At 44.4% G+C, this 15,394-nt stretch overlaps 1 protein-coding gene across 4 annotated transcripts in view; it reads right to left on the reverse strand.

Moving 5' to 3' along the window:
- Positions 1-15,394, reverse strand: part of CIB2 (calcium and integrin binding family member 2) — a 39,509-nt gene extending 24,115 nt beyond the window's left edge. For 2 of the 4 annotated variants that reach the window (XM_081887833.1, XM_081887832.1), the window contains exons 1-2: positions 15,212-15,394; positions 3,860-3,894 (exon numbers count right to left, since the gene is read on the reverse strand). In XM_081887833.1, coding sequence (XP_081743959.1) covers positions 3,860-3,894; positions 15,212-15,262 — 86 coding nt within the window. In that variant the 5' untranslated portion in view covers positions 15,263-15,394. The remainder of the gene's footprint in view (positions 1-3,859; positions 3,895-15,211) is intronic. The other 2 variants (XM_081887831.1, XM_081887830.1) reach the window with 2 other exon arrangements.

Here is a 15,394-nt window from a genome sequence, read left to right on the forward strand (position 1 = left end):
AAAATCCATTAGCCAGGAGAGGCTTCCAGATTTAATTATTCCACTCTCTTGAACATTTTTACAGGAAGGAGAAGGTGGGTCCTTTGGGAAAAGACAAGGTGGGGAGTTGTCATCTTGGCAGTTAATCTCAAGATTTTGAATACCAGTAGATGATGAGCAGCCATGAAAGAGAGAAGTTGTTCAGGGTGCAGAACCTCCTTCAGTCCAAGGGCCACATTTCCACATGGGAAAGTTTTCAGGGGCCAGAGGCAACAGCAGACAGAGCAATGGGTGCAACTCTCACCTTTGCACAGGAGGCTGCATGCCAGCCACACAAAAGCCAGAGGTTAAGAAGAGCATTAAGAGCTCTGCTGGATCTAAAAGTCACAAGGCTTTCAAGAACCATATTGTCAGGAAAGCAGTGTTTAATGTCTGGATAAAATATAAAGACTTGCTAGAAAACAAGACCCCAAGGTGGTTATCACCAATGGAAGCTAAGGCCTGGAAAAGACTCAATATGGAGGCCAAATGGCCGAAATATTGGGAAATATTAGAAAAAGAGGGAGAAAATTGGAGGCTGCAGAGTTTGGAGAAATTAAAAGACAAAGTGCGAGATTGGCTACATTATGCTCAAATCAAAGAGGTTTTTAAGTTGGATAAAAAGATAGGATTCCAGGTGGAAAAATCAAAGTTGGAAACTGAATTGTTAGAACCTAAGACTAAGGTACTTTCGAGAATGTATAATTTGCTGTTAAAATGGAATACACAAGATGAAACGGTTAAATCGGCTATGATAAAATGGGCACAGGACATTGGGTACAATATCATGTTTGCTGACTGGGAAAGGTTATGGACCACCGGTCTGAAATTCACGGCATGTAATGCCTTGAAAGAAAATATTATGAAAATGATATATAGGTGGTACATGACCCCAGTCAAGCTTGCAAAAATATACCATTTGTCTGATAATAAATGTTGGAAATGTAAAGAAACAGAAGGAACATTCTTTCACCTTTGGTGGACCTGCCCTAGAGTTAAGGCTTTCTGGGAAATGATATATAATGAGTTGAAAAAGGTATTTAAGTATACCTTCCCTAAGAAACCAGAGGCCTTTCTTTTAGGCATCGTTGGCCAGAGGGTGTTAAAGAAGGACCGAACATTTTTTATGTATGCAACAGCAGCAAGGATACTAGTCGCCAAGTACTGGAAAACCCAAGATTTACCCACACTGGAAGAATGGCAGATGCAACTGATAGACTATATGGAGTTAGCAGAAATGACCGGCAGAATCCGAGACCTGGGAGAAGAAGCCGTGGAGGAGGACTGGAAGAAATTCAAGGACTATTTACAAAAATATTGTAAACTGTATGAGTGTTGAGAAAGATGCAAGATTATAAATAATATGGCACCATTAAATTAGTTGAAAGGAATATGAAGATAAGTGAAAACGTGAAAAGCTAATATTTGGTTAAATAATATGTTAAAATTAAGTTTTTAAGATTGGGGTAAAATTATTTAACATTTGGGACATAATATCTGAAAGTTATAAAATAAGAATTGAAACAAGGTAATAAATTGCTGGACAAAGTTCGATAAACTTGGAACGCAGGAACGAGAGACGTGAGGAAGTCCAATGAAGTGAAGAAAGTATGATTATTGTAAAGTTATATGTTGTTTTGTTTGTTTTTTACATTGTATTAAGAAAATTTTGAATAAATATCTTAAAAAAAAAAAGAGCTCTGCTGGATCAGGCCAATAGCCCATCTACTCCAGCCTCCTGTTCTCAAAGTGACTACCCAGATGCCTGTAGGAAACTCGCAAGCGGGATCCCCTCCCAGTGTGAGAATACTTCCCCCCTCCCCTGTGGTTTCCAGCAACTGGCATTCAAAAGCAGGACAGAGAAATAAAAGCACACATGCACCACACACAGCCTCTTTAAAATGATGAATTACCGTAGGTTAATCTCACACCTGCCAAACAAAGAATGAAATTCTAGCACTCTTTCAAAGAGACTTGGCAGGGGAATGGAAGCATCATTTGGAGGCAAAGAAAACTTTGGAGAAACAAGAAGTCAGGTTTCAGCAGAACACCAGTTTGGGAAGGATGGGGGGTTTGGCTGAGCCATGCAAAGATACAGCATACCTAGCAGACAGAAAATGTTGGCTGTTCCTAAGGGGAAATATTTGTGAGGAAGAGTGAGCCAGGCAGGGCATCAATAAACCAACGGAGACTGTACCCATTAGCACAGTTCCCTTATTCCACCCTCCAGTGCCTGCCTGACACATTCTCTTCTCCTCAGACTATTATGTTCTTTGTGGGAACTGAAAGTCCTGCAGCCTCGGCTGGACAGAGAATTATCATTCATTTTTATTTTACCTTTTAGGTACACTGAACACAGAAGTGACACCTGTTTTTGCTGAAATGAATACATATAATTCTAGGGAGGGTCTACACTAGCTCGCACTGCTGTAAGTGCCACATAAAACCCTTCTGCACCTGCGAGAAATTGATCTCTGGGTGTGGCAGTACCTACTCTGTGGAACTCCCTGCCCATTGACATAAGGCAAGTGCCTTCACTGTACTTTTTTCAGTGTCTGCTGAAAACATTTGTGATGAGACCAGCCTGAAAGCATGAAGACATGACATTTCTTCTGGTATGGGAAACATCTGTAAAAGGGAGCAGAGACTCTTGTCTGGGTCATCATCATCTGAGCATGTTCATTGATCGGCATCTCAGGAGGCTCTCAGCTAGGAGGGCAGGAGCAACCCTGGCCTGAGTTCTTGGACAGCAGCTGACAGCCAGAGTAGAGAACACTGGGCTAAATGGTAGGAAAGTCAGACAGTGCCTGGAAGCAGGACAATCACTCCGTTGTAGAAAGTGTGGTTTGTATGGTCCCTGCTTCATAGATCCCTGGAATCTCCATAATAGATAAGGCAGGAGGTGATAGGAAAGACCTCTGCCAGAGCCCTGGAAAGGGCACAGCAAGCTGGGCCTCATCCACTCTTAGCTTTGCTCCGTGTTTCTAGGCACACGCCCAGGCTTTGTGTCCAAGCAGGGTGTTTGTTTGTCCCAGGACTTTCCCCAGAAAAACCCACATTTTACCGCTGAATTGGAGCAACCAGCTATCAGGTTCTGAGAATTGCTGCTTGCTCCGATTCAGCGGCAAAACACAGGTTTTCCAAGGGAAAGCACCAGGAGCTGGGCCTGGGAAGCCTGGATGGACTTGTGCCTAGAGGGCCCCCAGCAAAGGCCTGTGCAGATGAGTCCTCAGCAGAGACAAGGATGGTCCAGATCAGGCAGACCAAGGCGGTGGCCGCCAGATGGTGCCAGGCAGCAGCTTGCCCTCACTGGGATCATCTTCTCCCTCTTAAACCAAACCGATAAGAACGCAAGAACATGCAAACAGCCTGCTAGATCAGGCCTAGGACCCATCTAACCCAGCATCCCGTTCTCACAGTGGCAGATGTCTGTGGGAAACTAGCAAGCACAAAAGCCCTCTCCCTGCAGTTTCTCGCAATTGGTATTCAAAGGCATCGCTGCAGAGGCAGAGCATGGCCATCCTGGCTAGCAGACATCCATAGCCCTCTCCTCCATCATGAATTGGTGCAATCCTCTTTAAAGCCATCCAGGTTGGTGGCCATCGCTGCCTCCTGTGGCAGGGAGTTCCATAGTTTAACTGGACTGCATGAAGAAGTCCTTTCTTTTATCTTGCTTCACTTGGGTGGTTTCTATATCACCAAGCCTTACATCTCAGTACACAAACCCTTTCTTCTAAAAAGGAATCTGAACTTCCTGAATTCCTTCCACTGGGAATGATGTGAGCACCACCACCAGGCCCAGCACAAATTAGCAGAGCAGAAGGAAGTGTGATCTGCTTACCGAAGGATTTCCTTTCGTGTGAAGAAAGTGCAATCCTGCAAATGAGACAAAAAGAGAAAGGAAACATGGTGTTTTCATTGGGAAGGTGGTAAGAAAAGTATTGATTGATTTGAGAGGGTGGTGGTGATAATTTCATTTATGAATCGCTTCCTGTGTGGCATCCAAAAACAACTGGCATATAGAAAACATTTAAAACAATGGAATCTGTAAGAACAATTAGAAAACAATTACATATAGAGAAACAACTTAAAACAACAACAGCACAATTATGTTCTGTGTTTAAGAAAATGCTTTATTCTCTTGCTAACTATGCTGTTTTAAATGTGAATTCTACATTTGACCTCCTTTAGTAATGTCTTATTTTGAAAACTTTAAGATAATAAAAAAAGTTTGCTGCAAAAAAAGGCTTGTTTTGAAATCTTTAAGATAAAAAAGATAATGGAGCAAGCTTTTTCCAGCTCGGAGTCAAACAACAGGAGATTTTGACTAAACATCAGGAAGAACTTTCTGACAGTAATTGCTGTTCAGCAATGGAATGGTCTCCTTCGGGAGGTTGTGGACTCTCCTTCCTTGGAGGTTTTTAAGCGAAGGTTGGGTGGCCATCTGCCAGGGATGCTTTCTGGCTGAGAGGACCCTTGGGGGTCTCTTCAATCTCTATAATTCTATGATTCTATGATTCTACAATATTTTACTTTTTTGTTAATTATGTTGCTTTGAGTTTATATTTCATGTTTGATCTTCTTCTGTAATGTCTAATTCTAAAAATTTGATGTTTTAATGTTGATTGCAAACTACTTTGAGGTATTAATGTTAAAAATATAAAGTGGTATAGAAATAAAATGAATAAGAAATAATAATTAAATAAAATCAGCAGGGATAAAGCTCTCTATTTAGAAGAAGAACTTATTCAGTAGTTGCCAAAAAGACAAGACTCTAAGAACATGAGCAGAGCATCTGCTGGATCTGGCTGTTAGTTTCTGTTTGCCACTGTGCAGTGCTTTGAGTCACAAGACTCTGTTTACATTCCAGAGACATTCCAGGCTGTTGGAAGTCTCACGGGAGACGGGAGACGGATGTGACATTACTGGTTTCCTGTTCCTTTTTTTTCCCAGTTGCTCTCTGCTTTCACAGAGAGAGGATGTGTTTTCTGTCTGCATAGCTAGGAAAATAAAACTCTTTGCAATGTAGCCATAAATCTCTTCACTTCCGCATGCTGCTTTGATTCTGTGAGTAATGGGGAATGTGCCTGGAGCCTTATCAAAGGCTCAGGTCGTTAATCACATCGAAGGCGATTCCGGAGGAGCTCAGCCAATCGCAGGTTCCAACATTTTTGGTTATGGGCCCAGAGCGGAATGCAGCTTATCTTCTCTGCATGTCAAGAAGATTGATGAGAGGTATGTGCTCTTGCCCCGGGAAGCCTGCCAGTCCCTTTGAACTTCTAGCCAAAGCACTGACCAATTGTGGCAGAAGCTCAGGGGCATGCAAAGGCCTCAAGAAGGGTGCTTGTAAACAGCTGCTTGTAAACAGACAAAGCCTGCTTCAAAATCACACAGAAGAGCCTGCTGATGAGGCATTGAAGAGTTTGACAGCTGTCAAATTAGCTGTCAAGACGGAAAAAGAGAACTTTGTTTCTGTGGCTTCTGCTGGTTATTTTTGTTACAATTTGTTGAAAATAAGGAAGAGCTGATACAAACTAACTTGACTTTTGGATTTGAACTGAAAGAAACATTTAAGGAACCAAAATCCCACTAGAGGGGGTTTTGGGACATTACAGGAATGGCTGGAGGACGGAAAATCCAGGCTGAGTTGGGCAGAGTATTTGTTCTCTTGGGAAAGCTACAAGGCCAAATTGATGTTTTGGCTACAAATGTTACAACTCTGGACTTAACAGTAAATAATTTCATTGAATTTGATAAGGATTTGAATCAGGAAGCCTGTGTAACTGGACAAACAGAGAAACTCGTGAGCTTTGAGAATTTGGAGAAGGAGACATATGTTGCTTCTGAAGAAAAGGAAGGAGGAGCTGTAATTTCGCAGATGTCAAAAGAGGGTTTGAGGCCTGATATGATGACAACAAAGGAAAATAAAGACTTGATGTGGAAAGTCTGGCCTGAATTGGAGATTGAGAAATGGAGAGATCTTCTTATGAGGAGATCTGAAGACCTAAGGATTACAAATTTGATTAAGGTGGAAGTTAGAGCTTTGCGGATTTTTGAACTGGAAAAGAGTAAGAAACAAGATTTGGAACACCCCATAGGCCCTACTTCTAAGTATGGAGGTCTGGCTGGAAGAGACATGGATCCTGCTGGGCCGGAGCTTCTCCGAGATTTGGTGTTCAATATTAAGGACTATCAAAAAGACCGGCAGAGAGGAACTGAGAGAGAATTAAGAGCCTCGGACGTGAGATCTCCAGGCTGATAGTAGATCAAGACTGATGGACACTTGTTGGGGGCTGAAACCGGGAAAGGGGGGGTGGAGTTTGGGAATCCAAAGGGTTCATAATTACAATTTAATTTGTTTTTATTTTGTTTGTTATTAGTATGAAAACTGGGAAATTCGTGGAAGGGAATCTTGGTCGACCTTAGAAAAAATGTTTTAAGAATAAGAATTGATGGATAAGTATTGATGTCTAAGTTTGGATAAGGTAGACTTGGACTTTAAAATGAATTAAACTAAATGAAAATAAGGTTAGCAAAAATAAATTGAGGAAAGGGATGAAGGAGAAAAAGTAAAATAATAATATGTTAAGATAAATTACTAAGTTAATGTTGAGAAATAAGTAATAAGGATTTGCTGAGCTAGTAATTTGAATTGGAATACAAGAAGGGGAGGTGTGAGGAGGTCTGAGAAACAAGTAAAAAAAAATTAAGTAATTGAAATTTTATGTGTGTGTGTTTTTTAACTGTTTTTAAGTTTTGTATTTTTGTATGTTTGTTATTTTTTGTTTATTTTTATTTTGTTCTATTGTGGAAAAAGCTAATAAATATTCATTTTTTAAAAAAAGAGATGCTTTACAGAATGAAAGCAAGAACAATCACAAATACTGCTTTGAGGGGGTTTTTCCAATCAAGTTGTATATAAATTTTATGAACTAAATAAAAAAGGTTTAAAAAAACATAATCACCACCCCCAGTCAGCTTAAAAGTTAGGTAAGCAAGACCAAAAAAGAGCCCCTGCACTTCACTCATGAGAGTGAATTATTTTATTTTATTTTATTGATAGAAGAAAGGTCCACCATCTGAAATCCTGGAGAGCCACTGCTGCCAGTCAGTGTGGTCACTACTGAGCTCTGTGATCTGACTCAGTATGAGGCAGGCGCCTGTGTTCCTCTCCAGTGCCAAGGGTGCAAGAGGTGCTCTTACAGACCCCCAAACACACAATCAGGATGCCCCAATAAACTAGTTTAATTCTGACTAGCTAAACATGTTCTAATTTGCCATCCCTAACTAACCATAAGAAAGGAAAGAAGCTGAACCAGCAGACCTGGGCTGGGCCAAACTGGTTTGGGTTTCAAGACCTTCTCTGTGCCTACTGAAGAACCAATTATTAAGCCCCCCCCCCAAGTGATCCGAAAGTGAGGCTCTTTCCTGGGCACAGGGGGAGCGGGGAGCAGGCACCTGGTTGGTGATGTCACCTGGTCTGAATCGGCACAAAGGGAAATAAGAGCTGCCAGAGCCACGTCTGCCTTCATCCCGGAATGTGCAAAACACCTCACTTGTTCAGAGCTATCACTTCAGGGAGCTCCATTTCAAAAGGCTGGCGCAAGGTAACAAAGAGAAGTGGGTTAACTCTCGCAAAAGCAACCTGCTGTGTAATTATATCGGCCTGGAGAAGCAGCCAAGGCCAGTACTTAACAAGAAAGGGAGTGGAATGTCATCCAAATGTCCAAGTCAGCAAGGAAGAAGACAAGCGCACTGAGCTCAATCAGGGATAATAATAATACTGCACTACTGCTGGGGAGGAGTATCGTGATGCCCCATATAGGCCAATTCAATGCTCCCATCTGCGGAACTGGCCCTGTTGCAGACGCCACATCATCATCTGTTCCACATTGGTAGGAAAGAGATCCCTGATTGTGGGAGCGCCTACACTTTGGAACTCCCTGCCCACTGACATCAGGAGGTGCCTTCCCCGGACTCTTTTGGGTGTCTGCTGAAAAAAACATTGTATAGACTAGCCTACCCACATGTTTAGCAACTTAGAAAATTCTTAGCCTACTTTCCCCCCAAAAGTCATAAATTATTATTAATTCTTTTTTATTGATAATTTTATTGCTATATATTTTAGGGAAACCACTTTGAGGGTTTTTTTTGGGAAGGTTACAGTCAAGCGGTGAATTTAAAACATACGTTCTTCCAATGTCCTACATTGGTAAATTTTTGGCAGAGAATAGAAACGACTGACTGTATAGAAAACTCTTAAATTTGCAGAGCAAAATATACTTTTGAATTATATATCCAATACAAAGGGACAATATGAATGGACTCTCCGTGCCCTTACTATGGCAAAAATACAGGTATTGATGAACTGGAAGAATAAAAATGAGGTTCTCTTCAACGAATGGAAAAAAGATATGTATAAACTTGCAACACATGAACAAGTTGCGTACAAACATAGACTTGCTGTGGACAAATTTTACAATATTTGTAAATCACTTTTATAAACACTGCATTAGGTTAGGTTTAGGATAAGCACAATAACAATATTGTAATGCTTATGTTTTTTGTTTGTTTTTTACATGGGTGCTATTTTATTATATTACTATTCATGTCTTATTTTACCTTGCACAGTTGTAATTTTATACTTATTTTTCAATAAAGAAAATCTATCTAACTATCCATCAAACCATGATGGCTAGCCCAACATTCTGACAGTGGTCTGCTGAAAGCCTCTGAGTGCTCAGAAGCAAAACAGGAACTGCCTTGACTTTTCTGTGAACCACCCTTAGACCTCCAGGTATAGGGCAGTATAATAATGATGATGATGATGATGATGATGATGATGATGATGATGATGCCTTTCCCCAGTACTGTGCAAAGATAGGAAAACACAAGAACCCTGGAAATGCTTCTTCTTCCCAGAGCTGCTTCTTAGGGCGGATATGGCAGAAGGCAGGGAGACAGACAGAAAGGGAAATTCTACCCTTGTCTCTGCTGCTAGGATGGCAAGACAGAATAAGGAGGGAGTAGACAGCCTGGGTGGCGCTGTGGGTAAAACCTCAGCGCCTAGGATATGCCGATCGCATGGTCGGCGGTTCGAATCCCCGCGGCGGGGTGAGCTCCCGTCGTTTGGTCCCAGCTCCTGCCCACCTAGCAGTTCGAAAGCACCCTTAAGTGCAAGTAGATAAATAGGTACCGCTTTATAGCGGGAAGGTAAACGGCGTTCCATGTGCTGCTCTGGTGCCAGTTTGCCAGAGCAGCTTTGTCACGCTGGCCACGTGACCCGGAAGTGTCTGCGGACAGCGCTGGCTCCCGGCCTCTAGAGTGAAATGAGCGCACAACCCTAGAGTCTGGCAAGACTGGCCCGTACGGGCAGGGGTACCTTTACCTTTACCTTTATAGACAGCCTGGAGGTGGTCTGGAGGAATGAAGAGGGAGCTTGGTGGGGCAGTGCCCCATTGGCCCATACAGAGCAGCCTCGACTGATTCTTCCAAATGACCTTCAGTCCCAGAGGGCCATGTTCCCGCCACAGGCCACCCTCCAGGGGCCAGGGGGTCTCTTCCAAGTAGGCGTGGTCAGGGGCAAGAGGAGTCAGAGATTTCTGAGCCTGCAACTACCCCCAGCTCTTTCCTCTCCACAGGCAGGCAAGCGGCAGAATCACACTTCAAGGATACATCCCAGCCTGTCCAGGAGGCAAATGAAGGGCTGCTGGGGGGGGGGGCTCCCAAAGGGCCTGAGCTTCTGATCTGACCCCTGCACTCACATCTGGCCCCCTCTGTTTTGCAGAGACATTTTGCCTTGAAAAGTGGTGAATCGTCAAATCTCTAAATAAATATGTAAGCTGCCATGGACTAGCAGCTTTAAACCGAAATCTGTTTTCTGTGAATTTGTCCAGACAGTTTACCACAAACAACTTAGGTTTTTATGTAAAATCATCCTGTATACAAATAGAGAACTTATTTTCTGAGTGCCAGTCCTTTCCTAGGAATAAAGTCACCAGCCACACTCAAAAAGGGGGCTTTAAAAGACTTGCAGTGAAACACCAAGTTATGTAGAAGTACAATAAAAAAATGGGGGGTGGGCTAAGACCCCTTAGCTAGGGCATGAAACAAAAATAGCCTAGTGAGAACTGGGCACTGTTAAGCAGGCATGGAAAACCAAGGACAGTGGGGATGGAATAAAGCATCACAGAGTATCCAGTATGGCTGACTGGCCCCCTAAACTGGAGCACTCCACACTATAACATTTTGCTGCAGACCTCACTTGTTAGATGGCTAAAAGCCACTAGAAATGTGTTTAGAACCATTGGACGTGCCAGACAATAAAGCAGCCTTCACCTGCTTCCTAAAAGTCACCAGACACTTGGCACAGGTAGTGAAAGGAGGGAGCTTCACAACTGCAGTGCCACCACAAATAAGGCCCTATCTTCATTAGCCACCCCCAATTTCAGAGGCATACAAGGCACCATTGATGTGCACGGTTGTTGTTGTTGTTTTTGTTGTTTAATCGCTTAGTCGTGTCCGACTCTTTGTGACGCCATGGACCAGAGCACGTCAGGCACTTTTGTCTCCCAGTTTGGTCAAACTCATGCTGGTAGCTTCTAGAACACTGTCCCACCATCTCGTCCTCTGTCGTCCCCTTCTCCTTGTGCCCTCCATCTTTCCCAACATCAGGGTCTTTTCCAGGGAGTCTTCTCTTCTCATGAGGTGGCCAAAGTATTGGAGCCTCAGCTTCACGATCTGTCCTTCCAGTGAGCACTCAGGGCTGATTTCCTTAAGAATTGATTGGTTTGATCTTCTTGCCGTCCATGGGACTCTCAAGAGCACCATAATTCATAATTCTCCAGCACCATAATTCAAAAGCATCAATTTTTCGGCGATCAGCCTTCTTTATGGTCCAGCTTTCACTTCCATACATCACTACTGGGAAAACCATAGCTTTTACTATGTAACAATGAAAAGGTCCCTGCCCCGAGGAATTTGCAATATAAAAATTGGCACAGGGGAGGCAGTAGAGCAGTGGCCAAGCTGGCTGGGAATGATGGGATACTGTATGGTGTCCAACAACTTCTGGAAGTCACAAATTCTCCATCCTTGCAGGACAGAAATAGGAGGGTGTTATGTACTGAAGTTCTCACCCTGGGCCAGCAGGGGGATACTGTATATAGTTATGCAAATGAAGGATTGAAAAGTGACGTTCAGTGATTGGATAGTTTTGTATGCAAATGAAGGATCGAAAAGTGACGTTCAGTGATTGGATAGTTTTAGAAAATGGCAACAGTTACATTGTTCTGGAGCTCTATATAAGCAGGCTGACTGAGCTCCTCAGCTTAGTTCTGTTCTAGCTTACAAAATAAAGAGCTGCTTTTGAGAAATCGCTGTGTCGTCTGCTATGTCAACCCACAACTTAACAGAGGGAGAGAGGGGCAAATAAACAAGGAGGGAACAAGGGATATTTAGCAGTGATTGCTCCCGCTGTGCCTCCAGACTCTTTCATGGGCAGCCCAAACCACCTGCCTGCTTCTTTGCTTCCTTGCTTTAATCTACATGATGTTTTAACCACCCTGTTCATCAAGAAAAGTCCCAGGGTGGTTTGCACATCTGTCCAGTTAAAGCAACACACAATAAAACAGTTTGACTGCAATTCTCTGCAGCTTTCAAGTTGTAGCCTGAAATTATTTTACGTTATTTATTCTATCTAGGTCATTGTGTTTTACAAGCCAGCTCAATAAATATTAAATATCAGGTTTAAGATGTCAAGTTGTAGCCAACTCAGTCCTATACAGAGTACACCTATTGAAATTAATGGCATACATGAGCCATGCTTGTTAACTTCAGTGGGTCTACTCTAAGTAAGACTAGAATTGGATCCAAGCCATTATCTAGAAAATATCCTGCTCTTTTAAATAAATGTTTGGCCAATTCCACCAGGCAAACACAAAGCCAACTTTACCTTCCAATTTATTTATTTTTTATTTTTGTAGCAGCTGGAGCTCTGGCAATTGAATTCCAATTCAATTAAAATGTTTTGGCCTGCCTGGAGAAAGATGGAGATGAATCATCCACATCCGATCCGGCAGCTTCCCTGGGCTAGAAAATTGCACCAGCGTTGAGAATGACTTAATGAACACATTAGACTTTCTTCCTCTGTCAGAGAAGAAGTGGATGGAGTTAATTCAAAACACATGGTTTTGCAATCTGTCCAGAAGCTTGATTGATTGTTTGATTGATTGATTGATTGATTGATTGATGGATGGATTGCATTTATATCCCATCTTCCCTCCAAGGAGCTCAAGGTGGCATACAGAGTTCTCTTCCTCCCCATTTTTCCTCCCCAAAACCCTGTGAGGTAGGTTAGGTTTAAGGTGAGTGGCTGGCCCCCAAGGTCACCCAGTCAGGGGCATAGGAAGGGGGATGCAGGGGCTGTGGTGTGTCCTGGGTGCCACCCTGAGGGGGGGTGACAAAATGGCCGGTGGCACTCCCTGCAGGGCCTGCAGCGCACACAAGCCACGCATCTTGGCGCCCACAGGCTCCGCGCTGTCCGCCAGCTGCTGTAGGGCGGTTGAGGCCCCACGGGCCGTCCCTTTAGGGACGGGATGGGGCATGTGGCGCCCACAGGGATGCCCCAGGTGGCTGAGAGTCTTCCTCTGCCACTGCACCCAGTGAGCTTCAAGGCCAAGTGGGAATTCAAACCCTTGTCTCTCCCAGATCATAGTCTGAGACTCTAACCACTACACTACTTTGGCTCTATTGATATGATATAATTTAATATATTAGCTATATTAAATCCTGGGAAGGGGGAATCCTATTCCATATCGAAACACGATGTTTGCACAAACAGTTGGTTGAAAATGTCCCTGTGGATACCCATATTATGGTTTAATTTAAGAACATTCCTGTCCATCCAGATACTGGGTGGCTGAAAGATAATGTTCCTTGGATCATTTATATTATTTAGCTGTGGATATATCCAGTTGTTTTTAAAGTTTGGGTAGTTGTTTGCAGCCCTGAACTCCTTATGAGGAAGAGCAGGATTATTATTATTATTATTACTATTTCACAATGTGGATGTACAAAGTGGCTTATGCACTCCTTATTTATTTGAATGGATGGACTTTGCTGGCAGTATAGTCTAGGTACTTCTAGAAAATCTGTATCTATAGTCCTGCTTTGGTTACCAGCCTGGGGATTTTGGGGTTACTTTTATTTGAAAATGCATTTGTTATACATTATTTATTATCCATATATGCTGATGTTTCTGTGTCTCTCTCTTTTATCCACAAATCCACCCAGAGGCCCTCTTTGGTCCTTAACACATTTTGTCTCCAAATAAGGCCCTCGCATAAACCTGAAGCTCCACCCATCCTGACCCTTTATAACAGAGTTAACTCATGGTCAGCTGATGGCCCCTGATGCCCTTGCAGGTCAAGTGTCATGTATCCAAAAGAATGAGCAGTCTTTGTTTAATCTCCCTCCATCTTATTGGGTCAGTGAAGACAACCAGCTCTGCTCAAATGTAATGCACTCAAGATACTGTATAGTGAAGGTCTCTGCTCCCTGTTTAAAACCACGTGGCAACAACTACAACCAGAAATCAGAAACTAGTTATACAGTGGTACCTCTGGTAACAAATGTCATTCGTTCTGGAGGTCCGTTCTTAAGCTGAAACCGTTCTTATCCTGAGGCACGCTTTCGCTAATGGGGCCTCCCGCTGTATGTGCACCTCCGGCGTGCGATTTCCGTTTGTATCCTGGGGCAAAGTTTGCAACCAGGAGCAGCTACTTCCGGGTTAGCAGAGTTCGTAACTCGAAGCGTTCATAATCAGGGGTACCACTGTATTCTCCGGGGGTAAGAAACTGGCAGCCAAGGAGGCTGAATCCCTTTCACACCTGTCCCAATCATGGTCACACACGCATTATTTACCTGCTCAGCTTAAATTAATAATAAAGGGGCAAGGTTCTAGCCCTCATGTTTAAAGAGGAAGACAAGGCCTGCTGAGAACATTCACAAGGGACCGGCTAACTTGCCAAACTTGCTCAGGCGTTCCTGGAAGCAGAGGCCCGTGGGTCCACATTCACTTCATGTTTCCGTTCACTGCATTTCTGCTGTAAAGTCTCATAAGGATGTCATGTGAGGAAGAGGAGCAAGATTTGCATGCACTCAACTGATAGACCACCTTCCACTGAATCTGCTGAAATGCTGAACGCACTCTCGGAGGCTCTCCTCTGAAATCCCCCCCCCCCACCTGAAACCAAGTGAACGCACTGCAGGCTGAGGAAGTGCAGGGAGGCAAGCTGCAAATTGTACTGGTGAACTGTAATGAAATAACTGGGGCCAGGTATGAGTGATATCAGGTGGGTGCCCAATTGCTTTCTAGATCCGGCCCGCGGACGGTGCGGGATCCAGGGAGCCGGCATAGTGTGCGCATGCACAATGGTTTTTGTGACTCAGCCAGGTTTGGGGGTCCAGCCCCTTCTGGGCCCGTCGCACGCGCAGCAATCTTTTCTTCCAGGGTGAGGGAGAGGGAAAAGGAGCCACAGGTTGGATTTCAGGAAGGGCAGTTGCGGCGGCAGGGGCTCAGTCAGAGGCGCCTGGGCGGCTGCACTCCAATGCAGCTCTGCGCTCTGCTGGGGAGGCCGCTCGGGAGCTGCACGGGGCGGGCCAAGGAAAGGGAAATCGCCGCCACGTGGGGAAAAGAAGGTTTTTGCTTGAGCAGCGCCGGCCAAGGGCTTTTCCCTTCACCACGCATGCGCACACGCTCTCCAGGGCTGACAGGAATGGCACGCTTACCTCAGCCCCCCACCCACCCCACCTTACGAGAGAAATAAGAACCGTCAATGTATAAAATGCAAAGGAAGCAGCGTGGGTGTATGAGGGAACACGCCCCCCTCCAAAAAAGTCACATTTGGGCAACGTTGGGGCTGGTCCCAATAAGGGGTTTTGCCAAAAATGTGGGTCATAATCATGGCAACATGCAGTCCGCCCCCCCCCAAGGTCTGAGGGACAAGGGACAAGCCCCCCCCCCCCGCTGAAAAAGTTTGCTGACCCCTGCCCAAGACCAACTCCAAAGCATCCAGTATTTTGTGCATGGGGGGGGGAGAGAGGGTTGCTCCCTGGATTTTCTGTCTCTGGCAAGAGAAGACTACATCCAGAGCGAGCTCCGCGCCCCCGCAGCAAGGCAAGTGCGGCTCACCTGGTAGGCATCCAGCTGTTCATCTGTAAATATCGTCTGCTTGTTGCCCATCTTAAAGGAGGCCTCCTCTCCGCACGCGCAGGCATCCCAGGGCAAGACTCAGGAGTCCTCTGCCCCGCGGGCATCGAGAGCAGACGCGCAACTGGAGGAGCGAGTGGAAGAGGATCCCCGCGCCCGCATCGG

The sequence above is a fragment of the Podarcis melisellensis genome (genome assembly GCF_964234715.1).
Source record: "Podarcis melisellensis genome assembly, chromosome: 14".
Lineage (NCBI taxonomy): Eukaryota > Metazoa > Chordata > Lepidosauria > Squamata > Lacertidae > Podarcis > Podarcis melisellensis.